The 21030-nt window shown below is 33.8% G+C and overlaps 1 protein-coding gene across 1 annotated transcript in view; it reads right to left on the bottom strand.

Annotated features, from left to right (window-relative positions):
• Window positions 1-6108, bottom strand: part of LOC145262701 (uncharacterized) — a 375299-nt gene extending 369191 nt beyond the window's left edge. Inside the window, exon 1 of the mRNA XM_080119829.1 lies at window positions 5302-6108. Within this exon, the coding sequence (XP_079975955.1) occupies window positions 5302-5370 (69 nt within the window). The 5' untranslated portion in view covers window positions 5371-6108. The remainder of the gene's footprint in view (window positions 1-5301) is intronic.
• Window positions 6109-21030: the final 14922 nt, after the last annotated feature.

Here is a 21030-nt window from a genome sequence, read left to right as displayed (position 1 = left end):
AATATATATATTTTTTTCTGGTTTCCTTGTAATTGATTGAAAATTGTGAGACAAGATTTGCTTTTCTTTTAAAACAAATCTCATTCGTTGTTAATGCTATTTGAAATTTCCATAAACGATTATAAAAAATCGATGATTGGTATGCAAAATAATAATGATAATAATAACAACAACAACAACAACAACAAACAACTAGGGTATTTTTACGACGGTACTCAGCGTAGTATAAACAACCCCAACATGCCCATGTTAAGAACGGCTTTCGGAACAAACATCCCCAACCTCCCCATGTTAATAACGGCTTTCGAGATAGGAGTGGTTATTCCGAAAACTGTTCTTAACATGGGTATGTTTATACTACGCTGGCTGTATACTGTCGTAAAACAAAAACAAAAAATACCAAAAACAGTTTAGGAACAGAAATGGCTCATGTAATAATATTAAACAAAAACAAAACATTTTAATGTCTGCAGAGAATTATTTTCTCGCTATCAACTGAATACGGTACAGTATTTAGTGATTTTACCGGCAAACTTTAGGAATAAGCTACTTGTGGCGGAAAAAAATATTATACACTGAAATTTACAGAAATTAATCCTGTATTTTAAATTTTATTTAATAAATTCAAATTCTATCCGGCGTCCTAAAACTACGCCATTATTAATAATTCAGGGGAGATCAATCAGATGCTTTTACTTGTAAATGGTGTACCTATTTACTATGCCTCCCCACGGGACAGAGTTAGACACCAGGGTCGTTTTTTAACTTGGAGAAAAGGTACAAAAATAAAAATTGTCTCAGTCGTGAAGGATTTCTCCTCCACCGAAAGAGAACAAGAAATAGAAGTGCAGCATCTGAAGAACAGATACTACACTTTGAGATATTAAATCTTTTATTCATGTTAAAAAAATACAGAAAAAAAAATCAACGATGAACAAAAAACTTAGGCACATGGCCAACTCAAAAGGGGGGATTTTGGGGGTCGTTGGTCATCCTTGTCACTCCAGAACTAAACAAAGTCAAAAGTTTCTCCCAGCTAGTATCTTCTTTCACCATAATACCGCATTCACCCTTTCATATTGGGGGACGTCCTAGTAACTCCCAATATCTTGTCCCGAAGGCCAAGAAAAGGCATTGAAAATGGTGTAATTTAAGCGTTTTGGTCAAGATCATAGTGTAGTATCTGTTCTTCAGATGCTGCACTTCTATTTCTTGTTCTCTTTCAGTGGAGGAGAAATCCTTCACGACTGAGACAATTTTTATTTTTGTACCTTTTCTCCACGTTAAAAAACGACGCTGGTGTCTAACTCTGTCCCGTGGGGTGGGGAGGCATAGTAAATAGGTACAACAGAACACCGACCACACTAATTTGGCTTTTAAGAGGTATTCGAGATCGCTGACAACGAACGATAATCAAACCCGTCGCAAATTTACCGTTTATGGAGCCCAGGAGGACTATTTTGCGCCATTTCACCGCCTTCAGCGGTGTTTTCTTATAGTGAAGTAAGTGACTTATCACATCGTAGAGGAATCTTTAACAGACATTTGAAATAACAAGAAAGTTTTTTTTTTTTAAATGTGCTTCAATGTGTGTGTGTGTGTGTGTGTGTGTGTGTGTGTGTGTGTGTGACGTAGGTCTTAATGCTTTTTAATTGATCTAAAAAATTAAGTTTTCGCGAGCGGTTTACAAAAACATTTCTATATTTTTCGTTCTTTTTTCTTAAGGGGGGGAGGCATTCTATTATAGAACTTGTGTAGTTTAACAGGTGCTTCTTTAGTTCAATTAACCGTTTTTTTCCGTAAGTAACGCGCCGACACTTACACAGTAGAATACCGTTTAACATTTCACAAAAATTCTGTTTACATTAGTGAGGAGGCATGGAGGATGGTGTTGTGGCGGCCGCGTTACTTACGGAAAAACGGTTAATCAAACTACACGAACGATCGCAAAAAAAAAAAAACAATGAAAGTTTTCTTGTTATTTTATTTATAACTGCGTTGTAGCAAAACAAATTAGATTGACAGTTGACCGAATTTTGTTTTCTTCTAATCTTAAATCAACCCTAACCTAAGTTGTGAATTAGCTAGACAAAAGTCGCTTTGTTCGGTTCAAATTCTGTAGAAGCACCAAAGAAAGACAATTCCAAAAATGCCTTCAAAAATAAATAAAACTCTAATCCATTCATTTGCTTTTATCTCAGTATTTTTCACCTACCACAACAGATGTTTCAGATATTTTTAGATGAGGATTGATAAATTTAGATTTTATTTGAACTTATTCCAACTGAGTTCGACGAAATGCTATTCTCTTGATTGCTTTATCCACAGCGTTTCGGCCGATGTAACACTGGTTTTCAACAAGTGCCAGTTTTCAAATTTTAAGAACCTTCTAGTTATTACAAACTTTAGGAAGTTTGATGTCGAACTTGGAAATACAGAATTTAAAACTGAACATTTTATTTAAAAGGTATAATATTGTTCTCATTTTGTGTCAGTCATGACAGGTATCCATGGCATAACGGTTAAATGCTTTGATTAAGTTATAAGTAACAGCTATTTGGGAGTTGATACGATCAATCCTTACTACCGGCACTAATAACTTAGAATAATAAAAATTAACGGGTTTGTATTTACAAAGATTCGAAAAAGTTGTCAAAAAACAAATATATAAAAAGTAAATGTTATCAATAGCAAGATAAGTTACTTTTTTTACCTAACTGGATTTTTTTTTGTGTGTGTGTGTTCTTATTTAATGTAACATGGTCATTCAGCTCGAAAACCATACAGTGTTTACCGATGTATTGGAAAATTTAAAATGATTCCGAACTCTCTGCTGAACACGGTAAGTTCGGAAAAATGAGTTAAAAATAAAAATATATACAAAATACTGTTAGAAACTCGTTCAATATATGTTACCGAGGCTGACATATATTCGGTGGGTTTTTAACAGTATTTTGTATATTTTTTACTTTTAACTCATTTTACCAAACTTACCGTGTTCAGCAGAGGGTTCGGCGCCATTTTAAATTTTCCAATACATCGGTAAACACTGTATGGTTTTCGAGCTGAACAAACATGTTACATTATATAAAAATACAAAAAAATATCTAATTAGATAGAAAAGTAACTTATCTTGCCTATTGTATTTGTTATCTTTTTTTTTTGACAACTTTTTCGAATTTATGTGTATAGTAGGCAAGTAATACAAACCCCAAAAAACATAATAAAACTTTAATTAAACCTAGAAATACGATTTAAAAAAAAATAGCGCGCGCGGATCACTCTCTGCATTTGCACCAATTTTCCAATACATCGGGAAACATTGTATGTTTTTCGAGCTGAACAAACATGTTACATTAAATAAAAACACTAAAAACATATCCAACTTTTTCGTATCTGTGTGTACAGTAATACAAACCCTAATTTTACATTGCAATTTAAGATGTAATTTTACAAAGTAAAACTATTCACAGACTTAATTTAATATTGATCCTTTTATTGTTTAAGGAAAGGTGTAAGTCCTAGTGCACTTATTGATCCGCGCTATTTTTTAAATAGCATTTTCAAGTTTAATTAAAGTTTTATGACATCCGTTTTTATTAAATTGTAAGGTTAAAGTGCAGAAAACACCCTCCTCTCCCCGTGTTAAGAATGGCTTTCTAAATAATATTGTTATTTCAGCACGGAAGTGCAATTGTACCAAGGCGTTTGTGTGTGTGTATATATATATATATATATATATATATATATATATATATATAGTTTTAAATTTGAATATATCGTTTTTCCTTATATGCGACTTGAAGAGTTTTTGTCTATATCGATTTTTTGTTTTTCTAATAAAGAAAGCATCAAGTTTTAGTTAAGAATCGATATTAATTAAATCTTTGTGAATACTTCTAATCATCCCCTACATCATAAATTGCAATATAATTTTCAAACTAAAAATCGCATAGAAGGTGTTATTTTAAGAGAATTTGAGACGCTGAAAAAAAAAACATACTTTACCTGTTTTTACCGTCTGTATATATTTTTCAAACGTTTTTTTTTTTATATAAAACGTCAATATAATTGAAAACTCGGTATATTTATTTTATTATAAACACTACAATCAACATCATTCCATTTACTTTCTTTTTTTTATTTATTTTCAAATAGCTTGAAAAAATTGTACGCATTTTTTGCTAATTAGGTTTTCTTATAGGTTTTTTTTTATTACTTTCTTATTACAAGATGAAAACAGGTAGTTCTATTTTTTTAAGCCAAGTTCATCACACACACTTTTTTACTATGGCGGTAACTTAAAACTTACAAACCGTTTATTTCAATTACTGTTTTCGGTACTTATGCACTTATGTTACCGTGCTGAAATAATAACGTTATTATTTAGAAAGCCATTCTTAACATACAGTGGGGAGGGTGTTTTGTAACTATTCTGTACTTTCACCTAACAATTTAATAAATAAATAATAATAATGATCATGAAACTTGAATTTAACTTGAAAATACGATTTAAAAAAAAATAGCGCGGTAACATAAGTGCATAAGCACCTCGTTTTCTTTTATATTAATCGGTAAAAATATTAACAGTTTTTATTTATTATTAATTCTAGAAATTAAAAAAAAAAAAAAAAAAAGGGAAAAATGTATAGTAAGCGTGCATATCGTTCATCCCTTTGACCTGGTACAGGGGGGTCCTCTATCAGGGTGTAGTATGGTTTTATTCGGTCTTCCGGGAAGTTGAGGTAATATCCGTGCGACTTGTTGCTGGTTGAACCGAGATCCCAACACCGGGGGACGACCATCGTCTTTATTTATAACAGTTTTTTTTGTTTTTTTTTTTTGTTTGTTTTTGTTTTTTATACCCATCAACACAACATAATCCCCTCCCCACTTTGTGGGAGCTGGATTCTCCACAATAAATCGACCTTGTGTCATATCCATTCTTCATAAAGGGTAAATATTACCTGATCTTCTGGACAGAAAATGACCACAGGACAGAGCCAACACTTTTGGTGGCCTTGTGTCTAATTTGTTAAAGGAATATACTTTTTGCTAATAAATAATCCTCCCAAGCATTGCATCTACCCTCAGGTGACGCGTGGTTTATGACCAGTCATCTGAAACCCCTCCCCAGAGATAAATACAGACAGGCCTCGATCAAGACGACTTTTGGCAACCATACAAAGTACCCAATTTTTTTTTTTTTTTTTTTTATTGTCTGGATACCCCTATTATAAACTGCCTTGTGTCTAACTTCGCTACATTGAGAGTGAGGTAAATACGGCTAATAATACTCACCTTGTCCGTGTTGGTTCGGCTGGTGATGGCCGATACCTGGCCGCCTCCTCCGTCCATGCCCTGGACCATTCAACAAAAGAAAAGTATCAGCCTTTTCCTTTTCCCTTGAGGTAAATCCATCCATGCCATAATCATTGTAAGAATCCAGAAAGTAAGTCTTATTACTTGGAAATCCTGCGATCAACTTCATAAGTATTTCTAAGGGTTTACATCGAATTTATTTTTCTTCTCCCCGGGTTTCCCAGGTGTATTCTCCACCCTCTCTGTCCCTCCCTCCCGTGCCTGAAAAAGAGACGGGGAGAGAGGTAACATAACGACACGAAAATAAAATTAAATGTTAATTAAAATAGGAATATGTATTTGTTTTTTGTTGTTTTTTGAAATTATATATCAAACGAGGAGAAAAGAGAAGCAATACTAAAATGATGTTTACAATAAATAAATTGAGGAACACTAGCATATGCGAAAAGGAAAGTCGATGCTTAAACGTTATTGTTGTCCCCTTGTTGTCGTTGTCGCCATGTTGAATGTTTGGAGATGGGAGGAGGGGAGGGGGAGGAGCAAAACTTTTCTTTTCTTTTTCTCTTTTTTCTTTTCCTTTTCAGCTCAACTGAACATGAAATTAAGCAATTTTTCTTTTCTTTTTCTCTTCCGTTTCTTTCTTCGTTTTAATATTTTCCTCCTTTCTTCTTTTTTGATTTTCTTTTGTCTTTCTTTTATCTTTTTTCTTTTCTTCATTTTTCTTTTCTTTTTGTTTTTTTTTGTTTGCTTGTTCAGCTTAACTGAACACAAAATTAAGCAGACGACAAAAGAACTTTATTTTCTTTTTTTTTTCGCATTATTTCTCATGACTCTATATAATTTAAATAAAAAATAATTATTTTAATTTTTTTTCTTTAAGTTCAATTACAGTTTAGTGACTCCATGTAAAAAGTTTAGGTTTGGTCTTTTTCAGTAATTTTCATCATTATTTTGTTTTTGAAAAGACTGTTAATTATTAATGTTCTGCATTAGAGACCGCTCATCAAGTGTGAAAAACGCGCGCCATAGTTTTAGCCCCCTCCCCTATATGTAACACTATATAATTGCAATTTAATTAAATATTATCATCCTAACTTTTTTTACCATTTAAAAGAAAAAGCTTCAAATAAGCTGCTATTTAAAAAAAAAAATTTACAGCTTACAAAAGTGATGAAAATGCGAGACAAAAATTGTGTTTACATTATCGACGCTTTAAACAACGTTCTGTGTAGTGACGTTTTTGAAGCCGTAGACATATCCATGTTTTAAAAATCTAGCAAAAATCAAATAATCGTCATAGTTTCCCGAAATTTTCGATATTTATTCATTATTAAATAAACTTATATAATAAAAGTAGGTTTCGTTAAATATATTAGAGGAATTTTTTTAGGTATTCTACCCGCCCCACATATTTTATGTTACGAAAACTAAACAAAATAAATGTAAGTTGATAAAAATGTCAACATTTTTTTAAAACTGAAAAGATCAAATAATATATATATATATATATATATATATATATATATATATATATATATATATATATATATATATATATATATATATATATAAAATCCCGTCATTTATTTCACTTACCTTAAAGTTGTAATTAAAATTGGACATAGAATCATTGATTCTATGTCCAATTTTAATTACAACTTTTCATCACTTTTGTAACATTTTTTTTAACATAATATTGATTCTAAGAATCAATATTATGTTAAAAAAAAATTTAAAAAAAAAACACTTTTCTTGATATTTTTTCTCGCTAATATAATTATTTGAATTACAAAAAAAAAAAAACAGAATTCTAAAAAAATAAATATTTCTAAAAAGGTTTAAATTATATCAAATTCAAATATTACGCGATATGAAGTTTAAACAAAGATTTTTTTTATATATAACATGTTTCCAATAATAAAAAATGCATTCACATAATAGAATATGACTCTTGAGATAATAAAAATTGCAAAAGCAAAATCGACTAAAAAATTTCGTTTGGATTTGATGAATTAAAATAATGGATGGTGTTAATCAATTTTTTTCGCCTTTTTTCCAAAAAAGTACGAAGGCCTGTAAACAACATTATCTTTAGATATATAAGTGTCAACAGAAGACATTAATATTAATTTTCTCGTCTGTGTAGTTGAACTTACCTTTTGTAAAACAAATAGATTTTTATTTACGAACTACAGTGTAGTTCGTAAATAAAAATCTATTTGTTTTACAAAAGGTAAGTCTTATATTGTTTTATCCATTTTTTTTTTATTGTAAATTTTATTTATTCATTGGAACGCCAATGCTCTTACATAGAAATTGACCCAGACTATAAATAATATATAATAAACACACGAATTGATGACATTCCTATTAATGTGTACAATGGTGACGTTTTACATAACGGTTTAGAGATGCCTATACGTCATCAATTTATACTATAATGATGAACCTTGTTTTCATTTTATTGTTTCTTCTCTCCCCCACCTACAATAATAATAATAATAATAATAATAATAATAATAATAATAATAATAAGCAAAGAGGCATCTTCCAAGGAGACTCATTATCACCATTACTGTTCACCATAACCATGATGCCCTTGAATAGTAAGAAAGTGCACAGCCGGATACAAGTTCCCCAATACAAAGGAAAAAAATGAACCACCTGATGTACATGGTCGATTTGAAATTTTTACAAGGACTGAAAGGGAGATAGACACACTAATTAACACTACTAGGATCTTCAGCCAAGATATCCAAATGGAATTTGGGATGAAAAAGTGTGCACTACTAGTTATAAGAAAGAGAAAACTGGAAACGACGGAAGGCATGGAACTACCCAACCAAATAGAAATGAGGGCACTAGGAGAACAAGACGACTATAAATACTTGGGGATTCTAGAAGCAGACACCATCAGAGCAACAGAAATAAAAGAGAAAATTGGAAAGGAATACCTCAGGAGAACAAGAAAACTCCTGGAAACGAAATTATATAGCAGAAACCTAATAAAAGGTATAAATACATGGGCAGTATAGCTAGTAAGATACTCTGGACCGTTTATAGGATGGACAAAAGAAAAACTGAGACAGCTCGACCAGAAGACCAGGAAACTCATGACTATGCATAATGCACTACATCCAAAGGACGATATTGACAGACTCTACATGAAAAGGAAAGACGGTGGGAGAGGAGTGATCTGTATAGAAGACTGTGTGAAGGACACAAAATAAGAACTAGAAAAGTACATAATGCAAAGCACGGAAGGATAATTATGGCAGCAAGAGACACTGAAAAAAAACAACAAAACAGAAAACAGAGAGACAAATGACAAAATGAGAAAAGAGAAATGGGAAGAGAAATAGCTCCACGGAAGATTCATAAGAATGACAAAAGATGAGAATAACGAAAACACCTGGACATGGATGCGAAAAGGACATATAAACTGAGAAACTGAATCTCAAATAACTGCAGCACAAGATAACTCAATAAGAACCAACCATATCAAAGCAAGGATCGATAGAACACAAGAAAACAGCAAATGCAGACTCTGTGGACAAAGAGACGAAATGATAAACCATATAGTAAGTGAATGCAGCAAACTGGCCCAAAAGGAATACAAAAACAGGCATGACCAAGTGGGAAGGGCAGTGCACTGGGAATTGTGCAAACGACTGCATTTTGAGTGTACAGACAAATGGTACAAGCATAAACCCGCAACAGCACTCGAAAACGAGAACCACAAAATCCTATGGGACATGGACACACAGACGGACAAACCCATCCAAGAAAGAAGACCAGATGTCGTAATAATTAACAAGAAAGAGAAATCTTGTCAAGTCGTAGACTTTGTTGTCCCAGCTGACCACAGGGTGAGTATGAAAGAAAAGGAGAAACGAAGCAAATACACAGAGCTAGCCAGAGAGTTAAAAGGGATTTGGATGATGAAGAAAATCAAAATAGTACTGATAATAGTGGGAGCACTAGGAACAATTCCGAAAAACTTTGAAAATAGAATGGCAGAAATTGGAATCAGAGGAATAGCTTCAAGAATACAATGCCTAACAATAATGAAAACGGCTGAAATATTAAAGAAAACCCTAGAATGTGGAGAATAACACAAGACAATATAACAAAGAAGCGTTACAGGGAATGAAGAACACCGAAGCTGCATATCTACAAGTTCTACACCCCCATCATGCATCCCCCCCATTGTTTAATCACCGTTCCCCCCCCCCCAATAGAAAAGTGATACTAAAGAGCTGGGAAGGATTAAGGAGGATAGAAAGACCGAGGAGAGAGCGCTGGCCAGACCTCACGCGAAGAGAACTGGGATCTTGGGGAGGCTTAGTGCCACTCAAATTCCAGTATAAACCAATGGCCACTACCAGTGAGAAATCAATGGTAAGCGGCTGTTGCGATGGTGCAAATTTATTTTCAAATGCTATCAAAGGAGCTGGAGAGAGCTGGACGTCTTGGGAAACTTGTTGTCCCTCAGCTTCCAGAGAACACCACAGGTCTCCAATCAGATCGTTTGTTGACTTGTGCGAAAGCTCCATGTGAGCCAATAATAATAATAATAACTAGCAGAACCCGTGGAAATCCCATGGTAGTTGAAAACATCACCACATAAGCAAACAATAGAATGCCCTTCAATGGAATAATCAGTGTAATATTAGATCCGATCAGACCATGAATTAAAAAATAAATATTGAAGTTGCCAAGCTAATCAAAAACCTTGATTCCAGTAAAGCAACCAGGCCTGACGGTATTCCAATTATAGTACTCAAAAAACTTCAGCCAGAACTAGCATCCATACTTACAAAACTGTTTAAACATTGTCTTAAGGAGAATTGCTTCTCATCACCCTGGAAAATCTCATCAGTATGCCCTGTATTTAAGAATTCTGGTGATCGCTCATCCCCCTCTCAGTACAGGCCAATAAGTCTCCTGTGCATTATGAGTAAGTTGCTGGAATCTGTGTTAAATAGAGAAGTAATCAACCATATCAGCAAAAGTAACCTTCTTAGTGACACACAATATGGTTTCCGTTCTGCTAGATCTACAGCAGATGTGCTTACAGTTATATCTCATAGGATTAGCAAATCGCTCGATGGAGGCAACTTTTCTAGGGAAATTGCTCTTGACATATCAAAGGCCTTTGATAGGGTATAGCATAAAGGTTTACTTCACAAGATTTCCAGCTATGGTATAGCTGGAAATGTCTTCTCAATTATTAAATCATTTCTCTCTGATAGGTTCATAAGAGTAGTAGTTGATCGGTAAAAATCAGAAGCTCACAGTATTAATGCTGGAGTCCCTCAGGGGTCCATCCTGGGCCTGATCTACATTAATGATCTTCTAAATCACATCCTTACATCATTCATAGACATTTATGCTGATGACACTACCATCTATGGTAGCACGTCTAAGACTGTAAATGACCAAGTTTTCTCTGATTCTCTCTCCTCTGATCTTGAGCACGTAGTACAATGGGGAAAGGAGTGGCTGCTTACTTTTAATGCATCTAAAACCAAGCTTCTATTTTTACATAATCAACGTTCTGATCCCCATCTGGCATCAATTGAAATGAATGGCTCTCATCTTGGAGAGGCCCCATGTTTTGACAAGCTTCTGGGCTTGACCTTTACTCCTGATCTGAAATGGAACATGTACATTAAATCTGTTGCCAAGGCCACTGGAAAAATGATGGGATCCTTCTATCGATCCAGTAGATATCTCACTGCTGACACAATTCTCTATCTATATAAGAGCCAGGTACATTCAAGGATGGAGTACTGTTGCCACATCTGGGCAGGAGCTGCTAGAAAGGACTTGTCCTGCCTTGATAGAGTTCAAAATAGACTTCGTAGCCCCATAGATGTCCTTTTCTCTTCCCTGCAACCTCCAACAGTAGAGATGTTGCGAGTTTGTCTTTGCTTTATCGTTATTTTCACGGCAAGTGTTCGACTGAGCTTAAATCTATGCCCCCCCCCCCTTACCAGACATTCGCAAGAAACACTCGTCTAGCTGAAAACACTATCAATAACCCCCCCCACTCTTTATCTGTGCCTAAATCTAAATGTAGATTCCATGAACAAAGCTTCTTTCTTAGAAGTGTACGCCTGTGGAACTGTCTTCCGTTTTCCTGCTTTCTAACTGACTACAATCTGATTGTCTTCAAGTTCAACGTAAACAAGTTCTTGATGAGCCGTTCCACTTAAGTTAACAAATTTTATCGAATTTCCATTACTAACGATTACTATATTGTCCAATTGACTACTGTATACTCTTAACACTTATCATCGAGTGGTCTTTGGGCCTTGATAAGTGGTGATGCCTATGTAAAAAAAAAAAAAAATTGTACACGTACAGAAGCATGGATTTGTAGTCCTGTCTCAGACATGTCCTTGCTTGCCACATACAGAAGCATAAACTGATGTTGACTCTTAGATTTTCTCAGAATTCTGTTAGCTGGGTAGCTATGAAACTACGATAGTACCGCAGTCCATACAAGAATTAGCTGCTGCCGGTCAAGAGAAATAGAGATGTTATGTAGCCGTTGTAGTCTGCTACTTGCTTATCACAACTATTAACGTTCATGTTATTTAGATTCTTTGTATTAACTGTTCTCAACTTGAGTGTTATTTTCACAATGTTTCGGTCGATGTAACCTCCAAACTTCTGCAGGTATATTTTGTTCAACTCGGAAATCTTTCTGTCAAACTTGGGAATCTGCACAAAATTTTGAATAAACCCCTTTATCTAATAAAGGGGGTAGCATGACTGAGTAAAAGTCCTAAGTAATTCGTAATTATATTTTGAGTGTCCTTCAATTTCCAGAAGAATGTAAGTTTACAACTGAGTTTTACCAAGTATATTATCTACGGCACTATGGGTCTTTGCAGATAAAATAATATGAATAATCAATCCTCATCTAAAAAAATTCAGAAACGTATTATTAATGTGTCAGCAACATTTCTGCTACAAGATGAATACCGGCCTTATTTATTTATGGTTTGGAGAATTGTGACATATATAAATATTAATAAGAAAAAATTCAATATTAATATTTATATTAATATTCATATTAATATTAATATTTACATATGAATGCAAAATTGGAAACCGTCAGCGTCAGACAAGGCCAAACTATTTGCAAAGAACTTTGCAGCTAATTCTACCCTATGCGACGAAGGCCATCAACTCCCCATATTTCCTCCTATAACACAGAACACGCTAGGTAACATACAAATATCCGTGCATGAGGTCGCCAAGCTAATAAAGAACCTAGATTCCAGTAAAGCAACTGGCCCTGATGGCATCCCAATTATAGTGTTAAAAAAGCTTCAACCAGAACTTGCTCCCATACTTACGAAACTATTTAAGCGCTGCCTTAAGAAGAAGTGCTTTCCGACTCCCTGGAAGACCTCATCAGTTTGCCCTGTATTTAAGAATTCAGGTGATAAGTCATCTCCCTCTCAGTACAGACCAATAAGTCTCCTGTGTGTTATGAGTAAGTTGCTGGAATCTATATTAAATAGAGAAATAGTCAACCACCTCAGCAGGAATAACCTTCTTAGTGACACACAATATGGTTTCTGCTCTGCAAGATCTACCGCAGATGTGCTGATGGTTATATCCCACAGGATTAATGAATCTCTTGACAAAGGCTTCCTTTCTAGGGCAATTGCTCTTGACATATCAAAGGCCTTCGACAAGGTATGGCATAAGGGTCTACTTCACAAGATCTCCAGCTACGGTATAACTGGAAATGTTTTCTCAGTCATTAAATCATTTCTCTCCGATAGGCTCATAAGAGTAGTGGTAGATGGACAAAAATCGGAGGCCTGCAATATAAATGCTGGAGTCCCTCAGGGGTCCATCCTGGGCCCAACTCTCTTCCTGATCTACATCAATGAACTCCCTAAACACATACTTAAATCATTCGTTGACATCTATGCTGATGACACGACCATCTACGGCAACACATCAAAGGCTGTAAATGACAAAGTTCTCTCTGATTCTCTCTCCTCTGATCTCGAGCGCGTGGTTCATTGGGGGAAGATGTGGCTGGTTACTTTTAATGCATCCAAAACCAAACTCCTATCCTTGCATCATCAACGCTCTGATCCCCAGCTGGCATCAATTGTGATGGATGGCTCTCGTTTGGGTGAGGCTCAGTGTTTTGACAAGCTTCTGGGTTTTACCTTTACTCCTGATCTGAAATGGAACACGTACATTAAGTCTGTTGCCAAGGTCGCTGGAAAGATGGTGGGATCCTTCTACCGCTCCAGAAGATATCTCACTACTGATGCAATTCTCTATCTATATAAAAGCCAAGTACGTTCAAGGATGGAATACTGCTGCCACATCTAGGCAGGAACTGCTAAAAACAGCCTATCCTGCCTTGACAGAGTACAAAATAGACTTCATGGTTTAGTGGGGGATGCCCTTTTCTCTACCCTGCAACCTCTCTCCCACAGAAGAGACGTTGCGAGGCTGTCCTTGTTTTATCGTTATTTCCATGGCAGATGCTCGTCTGAACTCCAATCTCTGGTCCCCCCTCGCCAATCTTTCACGAAAAACACCCGTCTAGCTGAATCCACTGTGAAAAATTTCCCCCACTCTTTATCTGTGCCTAAATCAAAACGTGGATTCCATGAACAAAGCTTCTTTCTTAGAACTGCACGCCTGTGGAACTCTGTTCTGTCTGCCTGCTTCCCTCCGGACTACAACTTGGATGTCTTCAAGTCCAATGTTAACAAATTCCTAATAAACCGCCCCCTTAAGTAAACACTTCAGCAAATCTCCACACTAACGTAATGTACTTGCAATAACCCTTATCCCTGAGTGGCTTCCGGGCCTTGATAAGTGGTGATCACTGTGTAAAAAAAAACACAAAAAAACAAACTGTTTATTTTAATAGCATAAAAAAATATATATATAAAGAAAATAATAGACAACATGAAAAAGCTTTCCTTACATTTGCTGCAGTTTTCATTATATATATAATAATTATTGTCCTATTATATATATATATATATATATATATATATATATATATATATATATATATAAGATGGCATAACTAAAAAACAACACGATTGCAACTTCTTTTCCGATTTTCAGATTTTGTAATCATGTCCATATTCCTTTATTTTATTTTAAAGTTGACGAGTTTGTATTCTTCTGATGCGTAAGGGTGGAATAAATTAAAAAATTCACATGATATTAACATGAATAATTCTGCGCTACGAAACAGCTGCTGTCAAGAATTGAACACTTTAACATATTGAAAGAAACAACGGTAAGATGGACAACATCTTGAAATTTGAAATATAGAGCTTTTGTCACTTACAAATATACGGAAATGTGACATCTAGCTAAGGGGCCATAAGGAATAAAATATTAAAATACATGATATAGAAGGGAGATAATAGAAGGCGGATAGGAAAGGGAAACAAGAAATTAAAGTGCTCGGTTACAGATATAGGTCAGTGTATATCTAGCTTATTGTATATTAGGAATGAAATGTTAAAATACATGAAATAGAATGGAGAATATAGAAGGAGGGTACGTAAGTGATCCGAGAGATTACTAATATAAGAAGAGAGATATATTTAAGCCAACAGAGGTTTTAAAAGTATGAAAAATTAGAAGGAGGGTAATGATCTAGGAAATTACTTTATTAAACTGGGGGCTAAAATTAAGGCTAAAGGAAGTTGAAAATTGGTCAACTAAAATAAACATATATATATATATATATATATATATATATATATATATATATATATATATATATATATATATATATATATATATATATATATATATATAAACGAATTTCCAAATAATAATGTTACTATTTAGAATACCAGTTTTAGCCTGGGTAGTACGTGGACATTATTAACTATTATGTAGCTTCCTTCTATGAATGAAGTTTAAATTTTATTTTAATTATAAAAATTTGGTGGGTTATTAAATTGATTTGTCTTGCTGTAAAAAAAACAAAAACAAAAACGAGATGCAAATAATAATAATAATAATAATAATAATAATAATAACAAATTTGTAGATTTTTATATATATATATATATATATATATATATATATATATATATATATATATATATATATATATATTAGTGATGGGACGATTCCAATATTTTTTCCGGTTCCGATACAATTACCGATTCCGTACTAAATTCCCGATTCCGATACAATTACTGATTTCGATTCTTTATTAATATCTAAATATTTAACTATAAAAGTATTATTTTGACTCGATTCCTGTAAAAACACACCTTAAATGTGCATATATTTTCTCAAATGTAAAAACACATTTGTAAGGGGATGATCAAGAGATTTTAGTCTTACTGGAAGTTTAAATTAATAAATATTTATCATTTTATTATTACTGCAAGCAGTGGAAGATGTTTCTTAAACCTAAATCAAATAAAAAAGATAATTTAAAGAATCAGTTTTAGCATTCGAAAATAGGTTAAAATTTTTCCAATTCTGATACCAATTCTGATTAATTGTCCCAACACTAATATATATATATATATATATATATATATATATATATATATATATATATATATATATATATATATATAAAATGAAAATTACAATTGAATTTACCAAAATGATCCAATATGGTAAAATTAAAGTAAATTATAAATATTGAAGATTTAATATTTATAAAATTATCTCAGCCAGATATAAAAGCTCGATAAAACCAAATAGGAAATAGAGCTTATAATATGAGCAAACAGTTAATAAAATATGTTTAAAAACACTTTGAAATGAGTTAAAAACATATTTAATCTGAAAAGGAAACACTAGATAAATTATAGTTATGTCTCGGAAGTAGAGTGAAAAGCACATCTTATTTTTCTTTTATTAATATTATTTTTTTCCTTGTACACATTTTTGTGAATTATTCCATGGATTTCTGCCTTTGGATTATTATGGACCATCTTCTTCCAATTATGGGATTTCCTTGGATTTTCCTTGTACAAATGGAAATTCTTTTAACTTTCTTGAAGTTTTACATTTGGATTTTACCGTCACTGGATTTTTTATCTTCCACCAGACTATCCATTCATGTGTAATCACCTTTTTCTTTACCATATTCCCTCTGCTTAACTTATTTTGTTTTCAAGTAGATCTTTGACTTACTTGTTGTTTCATCAAATATTTCTGCATGCAAAATCCAATCCCGCATTTTGCTAATTCCCACCCTCTGATGAGAAGGAGAGTATTTCTTCGAAACTCCGCGGATTAAGGACTATCCATTTATCTAGTGTTTCCTTTTCAGATTAAATATGTTTTTAACTCATTTCAAAGTGTTTTTTAACATATTTTATTAACTGTTTGCTCATATGTGTGTAATATTTGCTGTTATCTCGTTTAAATAAGACACAACACAAATACAAATTTGAAGGATTATTTTATTTTCTGTTAACACTGCAAACATGGTAAGATGACATGAGTATAGCAGTCGTCAAAACACGTGTGTACTGGACGTCGACTCAGTGAACTCTGCCTCGTTCTCATTGAAAAGGTACCAGCATGCTCTACTTGGATGGTAGCAGCAGGCTGGTAGGGGAGGAGTGAGAATTGTCTTTTATACTGTAGGGAAGAGGAAGGTTTAATATAGTGCTGGTAGTAGTGGTTTTGGTTTTGTGACCTAAATCTTTGGTCAGTACAGAGGTACCCTGCCAGTAGACGGAGTGCTCATATATATATATATATATATATATATATATATATATATATATATATATATATATATATATATATATATTTTTTTATATTTTTATTTTTTTTTTTAATAATAAATGTATTCATTGTCTTTTTTCCATGTAACTCTCCTACTTGAAGTTCTTGTTTTTATCCGATGTTCCTGCACTTTTTCAGGGAGTAAAATGTCGTTTTTTTTTTTAATTTTTGTTGGTAGTTGTATTTTGTTCGATCTATTCATGTTAAAACATACCGACATGGATTTGTATAAGGATTGTTGGCACATTTTGCTGGGGGTAATGGTCCAATTATATCAATGTGTACGGTATGGAATCTTGATGATGGTATTTCCAATGTTTGAATTGGTGATTTGGTATGTCTGTATATTTTTGCTTGTTGACAAGATGTGCATGATGCACATAATTCTTTGATTGTTTTATCCATATGTGGCCAGTAAAATCTAGCCTTAATCATTTTGATAGATAATTTTATTCCAGGATGTGATACTGAATGTAAGCTGTCGAAGATAGATTTTCGTAGTGTACATGGTACAAAAGATCAAGGGTAGGACGTTGATGCATCACATAACACAAATTGATCTTTTTCAGATAATGTGAATTTCTTTAAGTCTGGATAGGGCTGTATTTCGGTGTCTCTTTTCTGTGCATCTGCGAGTGCAGGGAGGTCGTACATATCTATTTGTACAGCAAATGTTGGGCGAGATAAACAATCTGCAACTATATTTTGGTCACCCTTCACATGGGCAATATCTGAGATTAATTCTGTGATAATGGCTAGTTGTCTTTGTTGCCTATCTGATTTTGCAGGTTTTAGACTGTGAAATGCACCGCATATTTGTTTATGGTCTGTCAGAAGCAATACTTTGTGCCTTTCTATTATGTGGCGAAAGTGTAAAACAGCCAAATATGCTGCTAAAAGTTCACGATCGAAAGTGGAATATCTCATCTGTGTTGCTGTGAGTTTTTTTGAGAAAAACCCTATTGGTACTGGGGTTCCATTTATGACTTGATGTAAGGCAGCACCTACTGCATATTTGCTGCTGTCCGTGACCAGTTGATACTGTGTACAAGTTGGTTGAGGGTGGAGTAATTCTGTTAGGTTACCCAGTATTTTTGTCATAGTAGAGAAGTCTTCTATTTCGAGGTATTTAAGGTGATTAAACCTTTCGGTGTTAGTCTCATTCTCTCAGATAAGGGTAAGACCAATTTCGCGAATCTTGGTATTAATTTTCTATAAAATCCTACCATACCAAGAAATCTGCGTAGGCTTTTTGCATCTTTAGGGCACGGAAAAGATTCTATTTCTTTAACTTTATTTGCAGTTGGTGTGATTCCTTTTGAGTTGATTCTAACTCCTAGGAAGTCAAGAGATGTTACATTGAAGATGGATTTGGAAAGTAATATTTTTAGGCTGTTGTTTTCTAAGATTTGAAAAACTGTGTCGATATCTTGTTTGTGAGATTGTTTGTTGTCACTGAAGATCAATATGTCGTCTATATAAATGAAAACACAGTCGATATCTCGGAAAATTTTGTCCATATATCTTTGGGACTTAGCCGCTGAGTTTTTTAGTCCAAACGGCATGTATTCGTATTGATAGAGTCCCATTGGCGAGATTACAGCAGTTTTTGGAATATCATCGGGTGCATCTTAATCTGATGATATGCCGAAATCAAGTCAATTTTCGAAAATCGCTGTTTATCAGCGAGTTTAGCCGTAAAGGAGTTTATATTAGGAATGGGGTATCTGTCACTTTTAGTGATGCTTTTTAAGGCGCAGTAGTCTCCACAGCAGTGGTAACCTCCACTTTGTTTGGGTACCAGATGTAGTGGGCTTGACCACTCACTGTCTGAAGGGGTTATTACATCTTCGTTTATTAAGCGTTTAAATTCCTCTTTCGTCACCGCCAGCGTTTCAGCAGACAGTTGTCTGGATTTAGCGAAGACTGGGGAGTGGCTGCCTGTGTCGATTCTGTGATAAACACCACAGTACTCACTGTTTTTGTTGGTGTGCAGAGAGATAATTTCTGGGTGTTTATCCAGGCTTTTTCTAATGAATACAGGCAGTTCTATTTCATTTATGACCACATTTACTGGTGCTGCAGCACTTAATAGTAACTTTTTTTTGGTGGTGGTAACTGGGTTGTAAATTGTTCTATTTTTGCAGTCTATTGTAAGGCCAAATTTATTTAAGAAATCAAGTCCGAGGAGGGGATTGGTGAGGTTTGCGATAACAAATGTCCAGGAAAATGATCTTCTCAAACTTGGTATCCCAATTTCAAGGTTAGCTTGGCCATGGCATTCTATTTTCTCACCGTTAACAGTGGTTAGTGATACTGGTGTTGGGTGTAATGTGACACCGTTTATCATGGCTGCTGGTATTATCGAGATACTTGCAACTGTATCTACAATGAATTTCAATGTTTTTGTCCCTAGCCTTGCTTTGACTTGTAGTAGTGGTGAACTCAAGGGGACGGATATAGCTTGCGCTACTAGTTTTCCGAGTCACTTGGTGTTGGTGTGGGTGGGCGGGAGCTTGGTAGTATTTTTATGCTTCGCTTCCCTGGCCATTTGCATCAGGGTTTGCAGGTTCTGGCTTGCTCCGCGAAGTAAATATGTGCTCTGCATATCTTCGTTTTTTGTTCAGGGAAAAATGGTTTAACACCTATCGGTATTCAAATGTTGCTATTGTTTTTGTCAGTATGCGGAGCAGTAAACGCTGTTGCATTTATATTATTCAACAAGGGCATTAGTTCGTCCACTAGTTTTCCTAGTTGAGATGCGTTTAGTTCTTTCTGTGAGACAATGACTGGGGAAATTGTTGCGAGTAAGGCTTGCAAAAATTTATAAAGAACAATCTCTTCGCCAATACCTATCCTTTTTGCAATAAACAGCATCTCTTGAAAATATGCAGAAGGACGGCCAGTTATAGTGTTAGTTGACATTAGTTTGTCGAGCAATTCCGGTTTGGTCCTTTCGTGGGACTCAATCAAGGAGCATTTTAGTTCCTCATATTTCCTGCCTTCTAAAATATTTATCGGTATTTTAGCTATCAACTCTGCAGGCAAGGATGATATGACAGCATTAAATTTGCTTGTTGATGCTGTTATGTTGCGCAGATGGAATTAGGCTTCCAAAATGGAAAACCAGCCATTTACTGCCGTTTCCATAAACTCAGAGGATGGTAGTAGTGGTTTTGGTTTTGTGACCTAAATCTTTGGTCAGTACATATATATATATATATATATATATATATATATATATATATATATATATATATATATATATATATATATATTTAGTAATGTGATTGATAATTTAAAATTCAAATTAGAATTAAAAATTAAAAATCTGTTTCATAAGAAGGAACAACAACAAAGTCAATAATTTGTACAATTGTTTCGGAAACAATGTTTTTATTGTGATAGACATTAAGCCACGGACAATAATTTTGACATATAGTTTTTTTACAGCAAAGTCTCCTCATCAGCAAAAGTATTGGGTGGGTTTTTTTTTTTATATATGTAAATAAACCTAGCAATTTTTAAGTAAGGCAGATGTATCTGAAAAAAATTAAAATAAAAAGGAAACTATTTACTTGATAAGAAAAGTAATATGGGTTGAGAATAAAAAATAGAATAAAATTATAAATCTGAATTTGGTTTAAATATAAGGTTATAATAATATGTTTTTAATAAAAGTTAAGAATTATATCTATATATCTATATATATCTATCTATCTATATATATATATATATATATATATATATATATGTCTATATATATGTCTCTCTCTCTCTCTCTCTCTCTCTATATATATATATATATATATATATATATATATATATATATATATATATATATATATATATATATTGTTCGCCTTTTGAAAACCGTAATTATCGTCAAAACCGTAATTATCGTCAAAGCATTCATTTGGA

Source organism: Euprymna scolopes, chromosome 1 (assembly GCF_053919585.1).
Source record: "Euprymna scolopes isolate OS-2025 chromosome 1, ASM5391958v1, whole genome shotgun sequence".
NCBI lineage: Eukaryota > Metazoa > Mollusca > Cephalopoda > Sepiida > Sepiolidae > Euprymna > Euprymna scolopes.
This window is presented reverse-complemented; position numbering and strand designations above follow the sequence as displayed.